The sequence below is a fragment of the Teleopsis dalmanni genome, chromosome 1, assembly GCF_002237135.1.
Source record: "Teleopsis dalmanni isolate 2A chromosome 1, ASM223713v2, whole genome shotgun sequence".
NCBI classification, from domain to species: domain Eukaryota; kingdom Metazoa; phylum Arthropoda; class Insecta; order Diptera; family Diopsidae; genus Teleopsis; species Teleopsis dalmanni.
The window spans coordinates 215,626,310-215,642,625 of record NC_051846.1 but is presented as its reverse complement, the minus strand read 5'-3'; the positions used below and the strand labels follow the sequence as shown (position 1 = coordinate 215,642,625).

General features: G+C 29.0%; 2 protein-coding genes across 2 annotated transcripts; one reads left to right on the top strand and one right to left on the bottom strand.

Annotated features, from left to right (window-relative positions):
- The first annotated feature begins 5,552 nt into the window (after nt 1-5,552).
- On the top strand, nt 5,553-7,330 carry LOC119667253 (probable ATP-dependent DNA helicase HFM1). The gene is made up of 6 exons (XM_038076543.1): nt 5,553-5,766; nt 5,840-5,979; nt 6,350-6,522; nt 6,578-6,675; nt 6,753-6,988; nt 7,115-7,330. The coding sequence occupies exons 1-6, from the start codon at nt 5,553-5,555 to the stop codon at nt 7,328-7,330; spliced, it is 1,077 nt and encodes a 358-aa protein (XP_037932471.1).
- Nucleotides 7,331-11,553: 4,223 nt separating this feature from the next.
- On the bottom strand, nt 11,554-14,612 carry LOC119676031. The gene is made up of 3 exons (XM_038087256.1): nt 13,658-14,612; nt 12,176-12,298; nt 11,554-12,116 (listed from the first exon to the last, which is right to left on the bottom strand). The coding sequence occupies exons 1-3, from the start codon at nt 14,057-14,059 to the stop codon at nt 11,565-11,567; spliced, it is 1,077 nt and encodes a 358-aa protein (XP_037943184.1). The 5' UTR covers nt 14,060-14,612; the 3' UTR covers nt 11,554-11,564.
- Between the last annotated feature and the right edge of the window lie 1,704 nt (nt 14,613-16,316).

Below are 16,316 nucleotides of genomic sequence, written 5' to 3'. Positions count from 1 at the left end.
TTTTTAATATGATGTTGGCTGTGGTTTTTTTTATATATATTTTTTTTAATATATATTTTTTTTAATATATATTTTTTTTTTAACACTACCAATTAGTACTTTTCTCTCTCTTTTTCAGTACATTTAGGTGATACTTTGATTGTTGTTATCTTGATATGTACATTTGAGTGAATACTAAAAATTCACTCTATAATGAAGACATTTTCATTGCAGACTTAAATACTTTTCTAACTATTATTAACAATTTTTCATTTCAAATCACTTAATTTTGACTTTCATCGAAATAAATTTTTTAATTTATTTATTTTGAGCTTTGATTCTAAAATATAAAATATAAAATAAGAAACTAACATTTGAGGATTGTATATCTTTGTTATATGAAATATATGATACATAAAAATAATTTAAATGAAAAAAAGAATACTCTTGCAGAAATTGCTGGCACAGGCAATATACTAAAATATAGAAAAATCTGAAAGACAGAAAATTATAGATTGCGAATAAATCACAGAAAGTTTATGTAGATATGTTTGGTTAGGTTAAAAGGGCGAGTGTTAATACATATATTAATACTTCCACTCGAAGACATATTTTGATCATTAAGATGCTTTAAAATTTCTCAGCTTCACTGTTTCGATTACAACTGCTTGCGTTATATGTTTGGTCAGGTTGAAAGAGCGAGTGTTAATACATATATCAATAATTCAACAAGAAGACATCTATTGATCATTAAGATGCTCTTAAAATATTCAGCTTCCCTGTTTCGATTACAGCTGCATGCGTTGTCTTCTATAAGCCATTTGATTATTTACAGCACACTTGCTAATATACACTGTCATTGCAGTATCGGTGTAATAGTACAGTGCTAATTCTTCTTCTTCTAAGTGCCTTAACCAGTTTAAATGTTCATCAACATGATTGCCATCTTTATCAAAAAACGAGTCTTTATTTTTATTGAACCACTATTTTAAGCTACGATATCTTTCGTCAATGAATAGCGCGATTTTCTTTTTATTCGGTCCTTAAAGATCAATTTGAGTAGATCGTATTTTACTACGTGTTTCTAACATATAACCGAAGTATTTCACTTGTCGCTCTTATCGCTTAAAAGTATTGTTGAATTTTAGACTTGTTCCGTTCCACTGATTTTTAGTATACGTTGATAGCCCTCATTGCAAAGATTTCAAGTTCATTTATCGACTTAACACATTGTGATCATAATACAATAAGGTATTCATTAGCAAGGATAATCTCTACATAATTAATACGAAAACAAATTACCACTTATGCAAAGATTAAGGCGTCTGCATGAAAGATTTTTAAGATACCTAAAAAAAAGCTATCTATATAAGTAGTTATTTGATTATTTATGTTAGATTATCACCATGTATCATATATAGCTTTTTATAAAAAATATCTATGTAAAGACTTGATAGTTTTAAAGTTATAGTAAAAACTTATGTAAATGATCAACTTTATTCCAATGTTTAAAAAATTTATCTTACCGGACGTTTGTGTTTAAAAACCACTTATGTCCTTGATTAATGTCAACATCACAACAACACAAATTAATATCTTGTGTAAATGCTATTAAGCTGCCATTTAGACTTCAAGCAGCGCTAAGATTACACACTCGTAAATCACGGCCCGAAGAGGCGATCAGCTTAAGACCTCAATGTTTTGGAAAATGTCAACTATTTAATATGCCATTTACTCTGAGGTATTTGGTTTTGTTTAACGACTATAACCACGAGTGAATACAAGCCAGACAATGCAAGAGTGTGAGTATCTAAAAGTGCAACAAGACAAGAACAACAACAAATATCTTTTTATGAGTATATACAGCTAAGTACATAAAAATTTATCTATGAGTAGAAAAAATAAGAGTACTTAAAAAAGTTAAGTAATTTTCGTGCCGTTGACTTCAATTTTTGGTTTTGTGGAATTACTTCCAATTGCGCTAAGCAAAGAACCGACAATCTTAGAAATTCAATTTTTACTATGCAGTACAAAGCTTCTTCACTGTTCCGAGCCACTCTTGTTAACTGCCACTCTTTATCTATGGTGTCACATGGTAGCGACTTCTGCTGCTCGCTGCTCGTTCCTAGTTCGTCATTGCTTATTACACTTCTTTCGCTTCTTAGTGCCATTTATGTTGCATGATGCAGTGCGGGTGCATCATGCAACAAACAATGCAGTTTCGGAATTTCTTCTTTAATTTAGCTTTGGCACACCGATATTTGCGATAGCAAATTCCGAACTCCACAGTTCATGTCAGTCAGTCACTCAACACTGGGTAACCTTCAAAATCGTGCTTAGGTGAGGCTACAACGTAGCAGTGCAAGTTGTTGATGTTGTCGTTGTTGTCTATTTAAATTGTGGAAACAAAAATTTGTTTATTGCAACAACTTAAGTTCTTGTCAATACCAAAACAAAAGTACCTACCCTTCCTTTTGTCATAGTACCAGCATAGTAATTAAAATTGACTTCTGTTCTCAAGTTTTTTATACCCTGCACTTTTAATTACCGAGTAATGTCTACAGCGTGTAGGTTGATGTTAGTTTTTTTAATTAAAATTTTTTGTGAATGACTAAATACTTATAAAATTTTTATGTTTGTTTTATTTTGATTTCAGATTCATTTCAATCTCAATTTCTTTTGCTCTATCACAATACTTTTTTGAAATAGTTTTATTTGATGGACTTACGGCCAACAAAATAAGATAAATAAACTAATTACAGACTAATATAATGAAAAATTCTAATTAGTATTTTGAAACAAAAGTATATGTAGGATACTCCCTATTCTAATCAGATTTAGATATACTTGAAGATTTCAGAATTTGCATAAAATGCAACCCAAATGTTCGTTATTATTCTAGTTCGTTATTAAATTTAACTCTAATTATAGCATCGTTATATATAATTCTACTATAGAAGATATACAGCTTACTTTGATTTCCTAATATCTTAAAGATACCACGTCTGCTATAGGTCAGGTTAAGTACGCGCGTACTGATATAACTGATGTCTGTTGTAAGTGCGGTATGTTTTTATTTGTATGGACTAGAAAGACATATCTAATATATCTATTTAGATATTCTTATTCTGTATCGTAATCAATTGGTTTTTAATTACCTCTTCAATTAAATATATAATTCTTTCACAGAACTTATACAATAAACCTTAGTATCTGGTATTTTGAGGATTCCACGTCTGTTGTTTGTAATGTTGTCATTGCACCGTTTCGTTAAGCATATCTAACCATACTTATATATTTTTCTGTTTGCATTATTGTTTGATTTTGGTGTGACACTAGACTATAGGACTTCATAAAGCTGAATTTTTTGTAGGAACATCTGTTGTTTTAACAGGTTAAAAGACACCTGTCTTTTAATCTAATTTTTAATGTTTATGTAGAGTAATTTACATAATAAATTTTTATATGTAATGGGAAATAATCTAATTTTTGTGTATATAAAAAAGTGTGAGCTAATACCGTGGTTAGGTAAGATTATTTAGATTTTGTTATAAAGCCTTTGGATATATTGTAAATTTTTAATTTGATTAGAAGAATTTTAAAACAATAAACTGTATTATACTATCCTGGCAGCACACTTTAACTCTATATACTCCTATTATCATTGAATTGTAAATAAAATTTGTCCAAGTTCATGAAGAAGAGATAAACTTGTCATTTTATGTATTTAATGTACGAGTATCATAAATAATATCAAATAGATATGTTTCTTAAGAAATCGCTGGATAAACCTGAATATAAATAGAGAGCATGAAATTAAAAAAAATATATTAATTAATTTAGAAAGGTAATTAGTTTCATCGTTATTAAAAAAATAAAAACAAACTACATATTCCGTGCTCGATTCTTCCTCTTATTATATTGTAAGTAATATTAACATATAAATGGCTTATTTAACAATGAAGGTAATCACAGGTATGGAGCGCTTAGAAGTGTGTGCAGTCCATGTGCTCATGTGATAGATGCATTTGTCGGTTGCAAATTTCTGCCGAAGTATATTCAATAATTATTGCAAATATTGCATTACTTCATTACGATCATCTTGACATTTTGTTGGCTCACGATTGCCATAGATACAAATGCCGTCAATATTATTGAGTGCCAAAATGCTAAGCAAGATCCGCTACCGCTAAAGCAATCAATAAGAAGTACAAAACCTGCTAAGTGGTTTTATTTACCGCTGACTTAATTAAATTAACTTCGGTTATTTCTTTAAAACTTCAACAATTTTTTATCACTTATTAATGCGTCTTTTAAAAAGTGAGTAATAGTTGTATTATAATTGCACTTAATAACTAATTTGACTGTTCAATTTAATGAATTTTGTTTAAATTTATTAGAAAAAGTGGGAGATCGAAAGACATTAATTTTGAAAGTTTTGCAATTTTCGTATAAAAGGTGCATATATTTACTATACATTAAACGGATCTGGTCTAGTAATAGAATAATCAAAATTATGCATTCTGGGGATTGAAAAAGAGTAACACAGCGTTTATCCGTTAACCATTACGTAGTTCCGAAAGTAAACGTAAATAGACATGATTGAGATTTTGATGAAATAGATATAAAATCAATCTATCAAATGTTTTTCTCAGATTATCTCATAACACTTAATATTTTTAAGATAATTTTCGATATCTTGTTGTTACTTAGTAAGCAATAGCTCGACAATAACTTGACAGATGTTCATTTTCAAAAATTTGATAGTTTGAGCATTATCCGCATAATCATCCTGCTTAACCCTACAAAAAAATAGGTGGTGATAAATCGCATAGCTAATTCATATTACCGAAATGTGAAATTATACGCCCCAGAAATGTCTATGACTATATGTTAAGGGTTTTAGAATACTTCAGTAGGTTATAAACGTGTATCTCCGATTGAATCCTTATAGACATACAACTCCGTTGCTTTCAAAGTGTAAATTTTACAAATAAAAACTGAAATAAATTGAAATAATTTTAAAGAAAAGAAAGTAAGCGCTCAAAAATGAAAAAGACTACGTCTCTTCAGTAACGTAGTAAAATATTAACTTAACGTAATGATTTGCAGTTTATCTGTTAAACAACTGAAATCAATTCATCAGGCATTGAGGTTCAGCAGTATTTTAAGTAAAATGTTAATCCCTACCAGCTGATATTGGTATTGTTCCAACAAATGCCAACAAAGATTTTTTAAAACCTCATAATCACACAGATAAGTAACCTCATTCAAAGTAAGGAAGATAATTTCAAAGGTTTAAACTCTAGTAACTTATTCCAGAGTGCAATTAAGTAGACTCTTCATTGCACAAGAGTTGTTGCAGCAACTCCAATGATGCTTCTGCCGATATGCAACAGCACGATTATTATCCCAAACCTAATCCAACAAAACATGTCTATCATCTGCCTTTCGCATTTGATTTCCATAAACATTGAGAAATGAAATTCGTTTTGTGTGAATCATAAAACATTTTTATCTCTTTAGCGCTTAAAATTTATTGTTATTTATTTCAGCATAAATATGAAAATCTTATGAATGGTAAAAAGTTTGTGGAATCACATTTTCATAAATATCTGACAGAACACTTGAATGCAGAAATTGCATTGAACACAATACAAAACTTCGACATTGCAATGAATTGGATACGTTCGACGTTCTTTTACGTGAGAGCAGTGCGAAATCCTTCGTCTAAATACGAACTACAACCACGAATGGACAAAGATCTTATTGATAGGAAGATTGAAGGTATTTTATGTAAAATTCCATCCACCACATAACAAATTAAACTTTTAATTTAATACTTTTATTTTTCTAACAGAAATGTGCTTACGACAGATCAAGGAACTTCAAAAAAACGGTTTAGTAATACTGAATGGAATGAATCTTCAGACTACAGTTTATGGAAAATTAATGTCTAAATATTACTTGTCTTTTGAGACAATGAAGCTATTTCGACAGGTAATAAAGGAACTTAAATTTTTAAAACACCTTGAAATAAATGCATAATTTACACCATTATACGTAAATATATATGGATATATTAGTAGACGTAGTATTTGTCAGTCCATTCAAAATGGTTATAAGTAAAAATTAATAAGTGAATTAAATTAGACCAATTGTAATGTATTAGAACTCAAACAAAAAAGTTTTGGTTGATCAACGAAAATTAAACCAATCATAGCACACATAACTCACAACTTAACTCAGAAATTCCTTTTGAAAAATCCTGGATAAATAATTTTTAATAACTCAATATTACGAACACCTAATCGTCAACAAAGCCATAGTTAACGTCAATACTTACTGTTTAAATATCGCATAATTACAGATTAAGGGTTCCGAAACATATTTAGAGACCATAAACACAATTGTAAAATGCAAAGAATTTTCTGATTTTGTTATTAGAGCTAATGAAAAGGGAATCTTGAACCAACTAAATGGAAGTCCTATTAGATTTCCTATTCGCGGTCGCATTAGATCTAACGAAGATAAAATATCTTGGTAAGGAAATTTCAATTTATATCTATTTACCTATTGAAAGATTTAATTTTTTTAGTTTGATTCAAGCTGTTTTTGGTAATCTTACATTGCCAACTCCTGCACTGATTCAGGAATCCATAAAAATAATACGCATCGGTGATCGGCTATCAAAATGTAAACAACTTCATTTGAAACTCTATAATAAATAAATTTTTCATAATGTTAAAAACAATTTTTTTTAACTAAATTAGGTTTACTGGAGTATTTGCGACTTAGACAATCGAATGATTCAAAATTTCGTTGCTACAAGGCATTGCTAAATGCCCTGACGATTGTTAAATGCTTTCATGCCAAATTGTGGGAAAATTCAGAGTTCGCTTCGAAACAGATAAGAAAAATTGGTGCTGTGCACTCAAGTTTGTTGGTGAATGCGGGAAAAACCACTATAAAATCAATATCTGAGACAGATGCACGTACAATTGAGTCGGTGAGCTAAATACCTACTTACTAGTATATATAATAAAAATTTGAGTAATAATTTTACTTTGTTGTGATATTTAATATCTTATAGTTTTCCTTTTGTTCTATATTATCGGATATTCATTTATTACAGATATTAAACTTATCTGCTCCATTCGGTAATGAGTTATTGCTTAACATTATGATCACATATCCAACATATTTGCTTGATATATCATTGAAATCAGAAAATGTGATACAAGTTCATTTAAAGCAACTTAATGAAGAATACATCTATATTGGTTCTCACACTGTACTGATAGTCGGTGATTCATTGAATAATTTATTATTATATGAGGAAAATGTGTAAGTCACTTAAATGTTATGTTTTATGTGTATTTATAACTGTTTAAAAATATATATTTTTGATAATACTATGGTCTGACGAAAAAATTTTTCACTATTTATTATTTTGAGTGAAAATACTTGACATAAAAATTGCAAAAATACCACATTTTTAATCGTTTGTGCTGAAAGAACTCAAAGAACGCAGATTTAATATAGATAAACTTCCACACATAATTTAGTTTACAAAAGAAGTATATACTTGTCAAACTGCATTAATATTGGATATTGAATATAAAGTATCTGCGAAGTAATGCCAACGTCCTAAGGCAATCTAATCAGCTTACTCAGGTCAATAATTAAAACGCTGTTGCAGTCTCAAGAGATCTACACTCCGATGAGTCAGTGATTTCCTAACTGGATACATTACTTCTAACAACTACTTTTTTAAAATTATATGAAAAAGAGAGAGCGATATTCGGTTACGTTAACTGATCGTCGCGTAATATTTTCATTTCATCTGAGTTTAATTAAAACGAGGACCAGAGATTAGGAGCAACATTGTTAGACAATACTTAGATTCTAAGTGGTTTTTAATTATACGGTAGCAAAATGGGCTAATAGGCCTAAGTGGATCCCTTAGCATTGCCTAATTTAACCTAACATTGTTAGATTTATTAATAATCTAAATTTCAAATTCAAGTTGACTTAGGAACCTTTTTTTAGGAATAACACAATAGATCTCAAAGGTGGCGGTTTCTTGTCGACTCCTTTAATAGTAATAACAAATTCATTAAATTACAAATTTAACTTACAGGATATTTCCTGACAAATTAGTAAAGATGCAGGAGGTGTTTCCTTGGCTCGAGAAATGAAAATATAGTATGTAAGGGTAAAAGTCCATTTTCAATACCTAATTAGATATAGAGGCCCGAGAAAACTTTCCATACATTCATATATATAGGGATATATGAGAATATATAGTACAAAGTGCCATGTGGATTTTTGGGTAATTTTAAAGTAAAATTAATTATGATTCTCACATAACTGGAAGCATATAAATCATATATAACATATATTTTAAGATGAGATTTTACTGCTTTAAAGTAAAAAGACCTGTTTTTTAAATTAATTAGTTATTGCTAATGCAATATTTAATTATTTTAATTATTATATAATTAAAATTGGATTTTAAGTATTACTAATTAATAAAAACACAAATTATGTATTTCTCTTTGATTTTTAAATATGCTTTTAGTGACAGCATTCTTCAAAAATTTGGTTTCTATGCAAAATATATTACAATACCTAATGTTAAAGTTGAAAAGATCTTTGTTCATACAATAAATAGAATTCTAGGTGAGTACTTAAGTATATATTAATAAAATTTATTAATTTCCTTAAAAAATTTTACAGTTGGAATAGATAAGTATAAAGAAATCGTAGTGAATGAGAAACATTACTCAAAAAATGATTGTACTAGCAAATGTACGAAAAGAGAGAGACAATCAACTTTAAGTAATTCAACTATCAAAATTACCAAACAAAATAAAAAAATTACAAACATTTATGAATTTTCTGACATACGAACTAGTATTTCTGGAGTATCCAATTTATCAAATATTAATTCTGGTGTTATTAACAAATGCAATACGTCATTAAGGTTTCAAAAATTTTATTATTCGAAAAAGAAACTTCCTTCGTCTGAAAAGGAAAGGAATGTTAACTGTATTGAAAAAGTTACCAAATTATTACCAGTGCCACGAAAATTTTATAATCGAAGTGAAAGTCTTATCTCTCTCAATACAACCAAGTCAACGAAAGATCTTCAATTCAATTTAAAGAAATTGAAAAATCCTTCAACTTTGCGTCAAAAAACAGTTACCGATTATTTTCAATTTCAATTAAAGAAACAAACTCCAAATAATTTAAAGAAGAGTATTAATGAACTAAATATATCAGAATTAGATATTTGCAGCAATGATGAAAAGAACTCATCTATAAATAAAGTCCATTCTTCTTATAACAAAGAAATCAACAAGAAAACAAAGCAAGTGTCTAAGAGTTGCGATATACAACCTCTGGATTTATCCAAAGTAGATATTTCAATTAAAAAAATGAAAAATAATACGAAGAACTTAATTAACAATCCAGAAATCACTCTGCTAAATTTTGAAAGGAACTGGGATTTTAATACAACAATTCAACGGAAAGAATTTAGCGTAATTGAACCTATAAATTGCAACAGAATTTTAAATTTTGATACCACATACGTTGAAAACCGTTTCTTTACACGACACAATAAAACAACTAATACTGAAAATTCTTTTAATCAGATTAAAATAAATTTAAATAACAGATTTTCTGCCTGGAATTTAAACAAAGTTAAAAATTCAATGGAACTAAAAAATAACGTAAAGGAGTGAGTATTCTTAATTAGCAAAATTTAATTATCTAGCTTTTATTGAATTAAACGGATGTAAGCATTAAGTTTGAGACGTTTTCTAATCAACATAGAAAATATATTTTAATATTTATTGTCAATTTTTGTTTAATTATTCGTTTTACTATAGATTTTTATATCTTCTCATAGTTATCTTTTCATAGTTCTCTTTTGATATAAATTTAACTTAAATTTTACAGCATGAGAGTAACAGAAAGCTGTTTAAGATCGAACAATCGTAGATCTGTACAGTAAAGATAACAATACATAAAGCTGAAGACTTAATTTTCCAGTTATGACTCATTGAGCGATTTCAATGAGTTTCTATTTCTAATCAGCTTTTGTAAATAAATTGAATTTATAAAGTGGCAAATATTCAAATTCGTCGCATAATTTCATCAAGCTTTTTGCAGATAAACCGAACAGTGTATCGCACAAAAGAACCATCGAAAATAGTTTCCTGGCTGTTGGTTGTTAAAAAGTATCTACGCCAGAAGGGTCTTCCTATTCCTTCCTGCCTTCCTCTTCCTTTTATAACACTAGAATTTTAAAATATCTCTTTGTTGTTACAAAATGTCACTTAACTCTGCTTTAGAATATCTTCTAATGTGAAAAAACGACGCTTCTTAGTAGAACAGAGCAGAGGTATTTAAGATATTATCTATAATGACATTTCCTCATTTCCTCATTTTCTGAAAGAGATTATCTAAAAAAAATATTTTAATTTCTTGTAACAGAATGTCTCATTTTTTGGAATCGTGAATTTTTGATCTTTATCTACCTTCATCTGATAATAGGAAATTATTCTGAATTTTCATCAAATGGCTTAATTTTTTCTGTTCGCTTTGTATTAGTTATTAGAGCAAAAGATCCACTACGGTCGCAGTACTCCACAGTGCTGGAAGCCGAAAACCCAGTAAGTTTCTATTCTGTTCCATTTTAGCTACTATTTATTACATCAAAACAAAAACAAAAAAAGAAATTGCTCTGCACATACATCTAACAATTTCAAAAATACTTTCGTTCAAAACCAAGCGCACCAACAATGACGAATATTTTTCGGCCAACTCTATCATTTATATTATAACTCCCACAAGAAACTTAGATAGGGTAGCAAATCGTAAATATATAAACTCAATATATTTTGTTTTATAACTTTAATTATAAATATCAAATTAATTTCAGGCCCTCCGAGGATAATTTCCAACACTGGTATAAGGTTATTAAGGAATTCAATAAACTAAACTTAGAAGAGAAAAATTTTTGCAACTTTAAAAGAACATATCGCAGGATTAATGAATATAAACATGCTGATAAAAAAAAAAATTATGGCTACCAGAATTTAGATGAAACAAAAAATGTTCATTTGGAAAATATCAATAAAAAACAGAGAAAAATTGCAATTAATGAGCAAAAGAAGAGGTACGAAAGAGATCAACAAAAAAACAAAGAAAATTTAATAAAGTTTGCCAAAAAAAACTTAAAGTCACATAATCCATATCGCTTACAAATTTTTAAAAATCGAACCGAACATAACTTTACACACTCTCCTATTAACCACATTAATGAAAGCCTCATGTCTGATATCCTGGAAGTAAAGTGCACACAAGATAATGACAATATTTCTAATGCAATAGTACCTAAGTTTGACTGGCGTTCTGTAAATACAAGGATTTTGCCTACTTTCACAAGTTCTGATGAGGATATATCCTTCGAAGGTTATCTAAAGAAATATTTAAATAACTAATCATTAAATTATCATTTACATACTTTGTTTAATTTTTTTTTTTTCATTAATAAATAATTCCGTTACAAACTACAAAGCTGCTCTGTTTTCAAATCTATTGCAATTTCTCTCGATTTGTTGCGTCACGTTCGCATCTAATATCGAAGAGTGCACCTTTCGCTCTCGTATATGCGGTAAACTACCAAAAATTTGTTTTTGTACTTTGGTGGCGTCGCCATAGCAATACAATTTTTTGGGTTTAATTTTTACCGATTTCCAATAGTATTTTTTAGGTTGCTTAGCATTATTATTACTGCTTACAGAATTTGTTATATTATTATTTTGTTGTTTATTAGTATTATTATGTGAAAAAAATGGGCGTGGCTCATATGCTCGTGCGCACAGTTTTCTCATGTGCACTTGCATTGATTTTCGGTGAGTACCAAATTTGTGTTTTATTGTGGAAAAATGAGAATTGGAGGGTTCTTTTTTTGGCGGAGATTTTTTTGACAGCTTAATACTATCATAGTCGGAGCCACGTTTTCTTATTCGTATTAGATTTACTTTAAGCCGTGTAAAATATTTCCAGATTGCTTTACGATGTGTTGATATATGTGGCAGAGGTGGGGGTGGTACATTTATCTATATAAAATAAGCCATTTATAAAATAATTTAAAATTTGATTTGATAAATTTATTAACCGGTTCGTAAATGTTTTCCTCCTCAACAGTTGATGTAGGTTGGTCTCTGTTTGCCTTTGAACAAAACATATCACCATCTTCATAAATCCCATCAATGTCATCCTCAATTAGACTTGATGATTTCTATAATGATCGTATAAAATAATTAATGTTCGCATTTATATTGAAAATTATCCACTAAAACTGTACTTATCCACTAAAAACTTTCATTATTAGTAATAATTTAAAAATTTGATTAAATAAATTTTTAATTTAGGTAAGGAGCGGATTGTTGCTTATTACTTTAGAGAAATGTTCCTTCTCAGCAAAACTGAGCTGAGGCTCTCTAATTTATCATTGCTGGCAAGCTACTTAATGGGAAATTCCAAAATGCGTTACCATGTTAACGATAATTCTGTAACATGAAAGGCCAGATCAAAGTGAATATATGGAAATAGAGAATACTTTTGTTACATTTTTTGGTAAGATCCGGCTTCGATCTCGTGGAAGACAAAAATAATGGGCCGGAAGTTCGTATCCTTATCTGATAATAGAATATTCTCCATGAGAAACAGAGAAAGTCTTCTATCGAATGGCTGTCCTTTGTGACGTTGGACTCAATTATTAACACTATAATCACAATGCTGCATTTCTCTGAGAACTCAGTTTCTTTATTTTATTCTATGGGTCCTAATTAAGAAAAAGTGCAGGATATAAAGAAGAAAAGTGTATAACTAAAGCTTTTTCAGAAAATGACCAATGTTTTTTAGTGCTCATGTAGGATACAGTGAAACGATATTGTTTACAACAACAACAAAAACAGCATATTCACATACTAATACCAAAATCTAAATTTTTAAAACAGATATTTCTAAATGTAGAGTTTTGTGTGTGCTGAAAATTGTTCAACAAATTAATTAATCTTACTAATTCAATTTTTTTATAAATTAAATTTGTTAATAAATTAATTAATTTTTTAATCAATTAGTTTTTAATCAACAAATTTTTAATTTATTTAAATTATAAAAATAATGATTACAAAGGCATTGATTAATATTTTAAATTGATGCATTTGTAATTGTTATATAACAATTTCATTACTATTATTCTTAGTATTATTTAAAAACCATTTCTCGGCTTTTACCTTATTGTACTAAAATTTTTACTCAATACATATACATGATAGTTTTTTACACTTTTACACATATTTAAATTAGTGAGAATTGAGAAGAGCTTGGAATAAATAAGTACGTTTTAAAATTAATACTTCAATATGCACAGTTAAGTATAAATTTGACGTAATCTTGTACTTTTAAAATACATCAATCATAATTTTAATTACTTTCCACTAAATTTCACAACAAAAGCAATTAATTCATATAACTTTATGTAAAGTTATGTTATTTAAGCTTTTACCACTACTTACTTTAGTGTAAAGTCTAATTAAATTATAGATAAGCATATATTGTATTTCATTACGATTCTGAACCATATCCAACATACCTCTTTTCTATGCATTTTATATAAATCGGTCGCTGCGTGAATAATACTATCATAGCTGTTGTAACGCTTCAGTTCAGCATGTCTATTTCGTATTTTTCTCAGGGCATATTTACTTTTAAGATCCACAACTGCATAAATCGGTTCCTTCGTTGAAGTATTTGTAATTGACATCGTCGGTGACACTTCAAGTTCTTTTGGTATATCCTGTATTTTAGCAGTGTTTAGAGAATTGTCATTTTGCATTATAAATTCTTCCACGTTTGTTGCTGTAGTAGTCACTTTGGTATGTTTGTACTCCGCTGTCGAATTTACTGATTCCTCAGTTATTAACTCCTTAGCGCCTTTAATACTCATTCGATGTATTTTATTTTTCACAATTTCTATTGATTTGCTGAAAAGCATAAATGATCATTGTTACTTCAATATAATCATTTCATAGAGTCAGTACTAAAATCAAACATTTCAATTAGTTACTTTTCGAGTGACTGAATCTGCTCCCATTTAATGGTGCACACGTTAATAATAAAGTCTGTGCGTGTTGCTTGAAATGAGCTCATATTTTAATAGCAAATCTCTTTTTTCAATTTTATTGCAATCTTTGGGCAATATTTCAAAATATTGATATCAGATAACCTCATCAAAACCGATATCCGCACAACTGACACCATTGGATGCTGAACGCATGAATGCCAAACGTTGTTCTATTAAAAAAATTGAGTGTATTTTTTTAAAAATGTTCTGCTGCTTGGCTAATGGCAGAGATGAAAATAGAAAATGTTATTCTTTTTTTAACACATACAGATCTTTTGTTTATATTCGAAGTTCATTGCAGCCCCAAAGAATAACTAAAAATGATGCTTTCCAACTTCCCAAATGCAATGCATACGTGCATATATTTGTCAAGACACACACTAGTACTTATAAATATTTGTACAATACATAGAAACCCACAGCAATCTTGAGGGTACCGGAAAAGCACATAAGTACTGCTTTTTCTTTTAACTCATAGATTAAAAACTATTTAATTATATCTTCCGAAATGTATCCATAAAAAAATATAAAAACACAGCGACCATAAAATAGATTTGAGCTAAATTTAGTTTTTAAAACACTGTTCCAAAATAATGATGTACCCATTGTTCACACCCAAACTAAAATCTTACTATAATCTTCTTCTAAATTTTTCAATTTTTCAATGTATATGCATTGTAGAATAGCAAGTGTTATTAAAGTTAGACGGATTCGAATAGCAAAGAAAAGGAAAAGACAAAAATTTTAGTTAATTTATTAAAATTTGGCTGACCATAGAACGCTGTTTCAAGTATTGCCAAATACTCATCATCAGTGGTCTTAGGAAATATTCGAATTTCTTTTTAAATAGTTTGTAGTCCGTATATAATTGCATCCAAAAAAGGCGCTTTACATATAGTAAGTAAAAATATACATAACAGATATAGCTTTGAAACAAAAATAGGCAACTTCAAAAGTTAATTTGCAATTCGTTGAACTTGTGTTTTCAAATAAAGCTGTAGTTTATTAGCTCGATTTAATTTAAAGCAAAGCAAGTGCTTTGGTTAATGTCACTAATTAAATAAAAAGTGACAAAAAAAACCTGTAACTTGAGTATTGAAAGTTTGTACGGTCTTGGCTACTTGTGAAAAAACCGCTTCTACTTCGACAGGCACGAGTTCTAAGGCGGGCAGTTGCAGTCCAAACAAATTATATACGGACTATAAACTAATTAAAAAGAAATTGAAATATTTCCTAAAATCACTGATGATGAGTACTTGGCGTTGTATGGTCAGCCAAATTTTAATAAATTAACTAAAATTTTTGTCTTTGCCTTTTCTTTACTGTTCGAATCCGTATAACTTTTTTAAATAGTTTCTTTTCGTCATAAAGACGCGTTACTCTTGGCAAGAAAAAATAAACGTTATTAAAATTATTTTAAAGACTTACATTTCAACCTGGCACTTTATCTAAAAATGTTACAATTTTCCTGAGAAACTGCATATGCGCAGAGACTATAGGGTTCTTTTTCATTGCAGTGTTTTTCATGTAAAATGTGTTGCTATTAAATAAGCTCTATAGTTATTAATATGAAAATAATTTATTAATATGTTGAATAGGAATATGTATATTGTATATAGCCAATTTGAAATGATTGAGTTCAATTTAATTTACATCTAACATAGTATTTGGGTGCTACGTATCTCTAAACAAAATGTCAATGGAATAAAATATATGTCTTCGCTAGATTCACAATTACGGAGATATTACAGTCAATTGCGAAGCGGATGAGTTATACAGATAGGGTGTGTTAGGAATACATTTAGAACTTCTGAATAGTTAAAGCACATCGTTCGTGCAAACAATTGTTAAAATCGTCTTATATAAAACATTTTTATCTTAAATGAAAAAGATCAACGATATATAGACATCTGCAAACAATATAAAATATAAGTCTCAAAATTGGTTTGCTCACGGGATTTTATAGATTAGGAAACTAGGCAAAGAAATTGAATATTTCCTATAATAATCTTCTCACATCATTATCATCCGTAGCTATACAGGCTATATACGAGCTAACCTTGTTTTACAAGATTCTTCCATTCTTCTCTATTTTGTCTTCCAGTTGATGACAGTCATATTTCATATT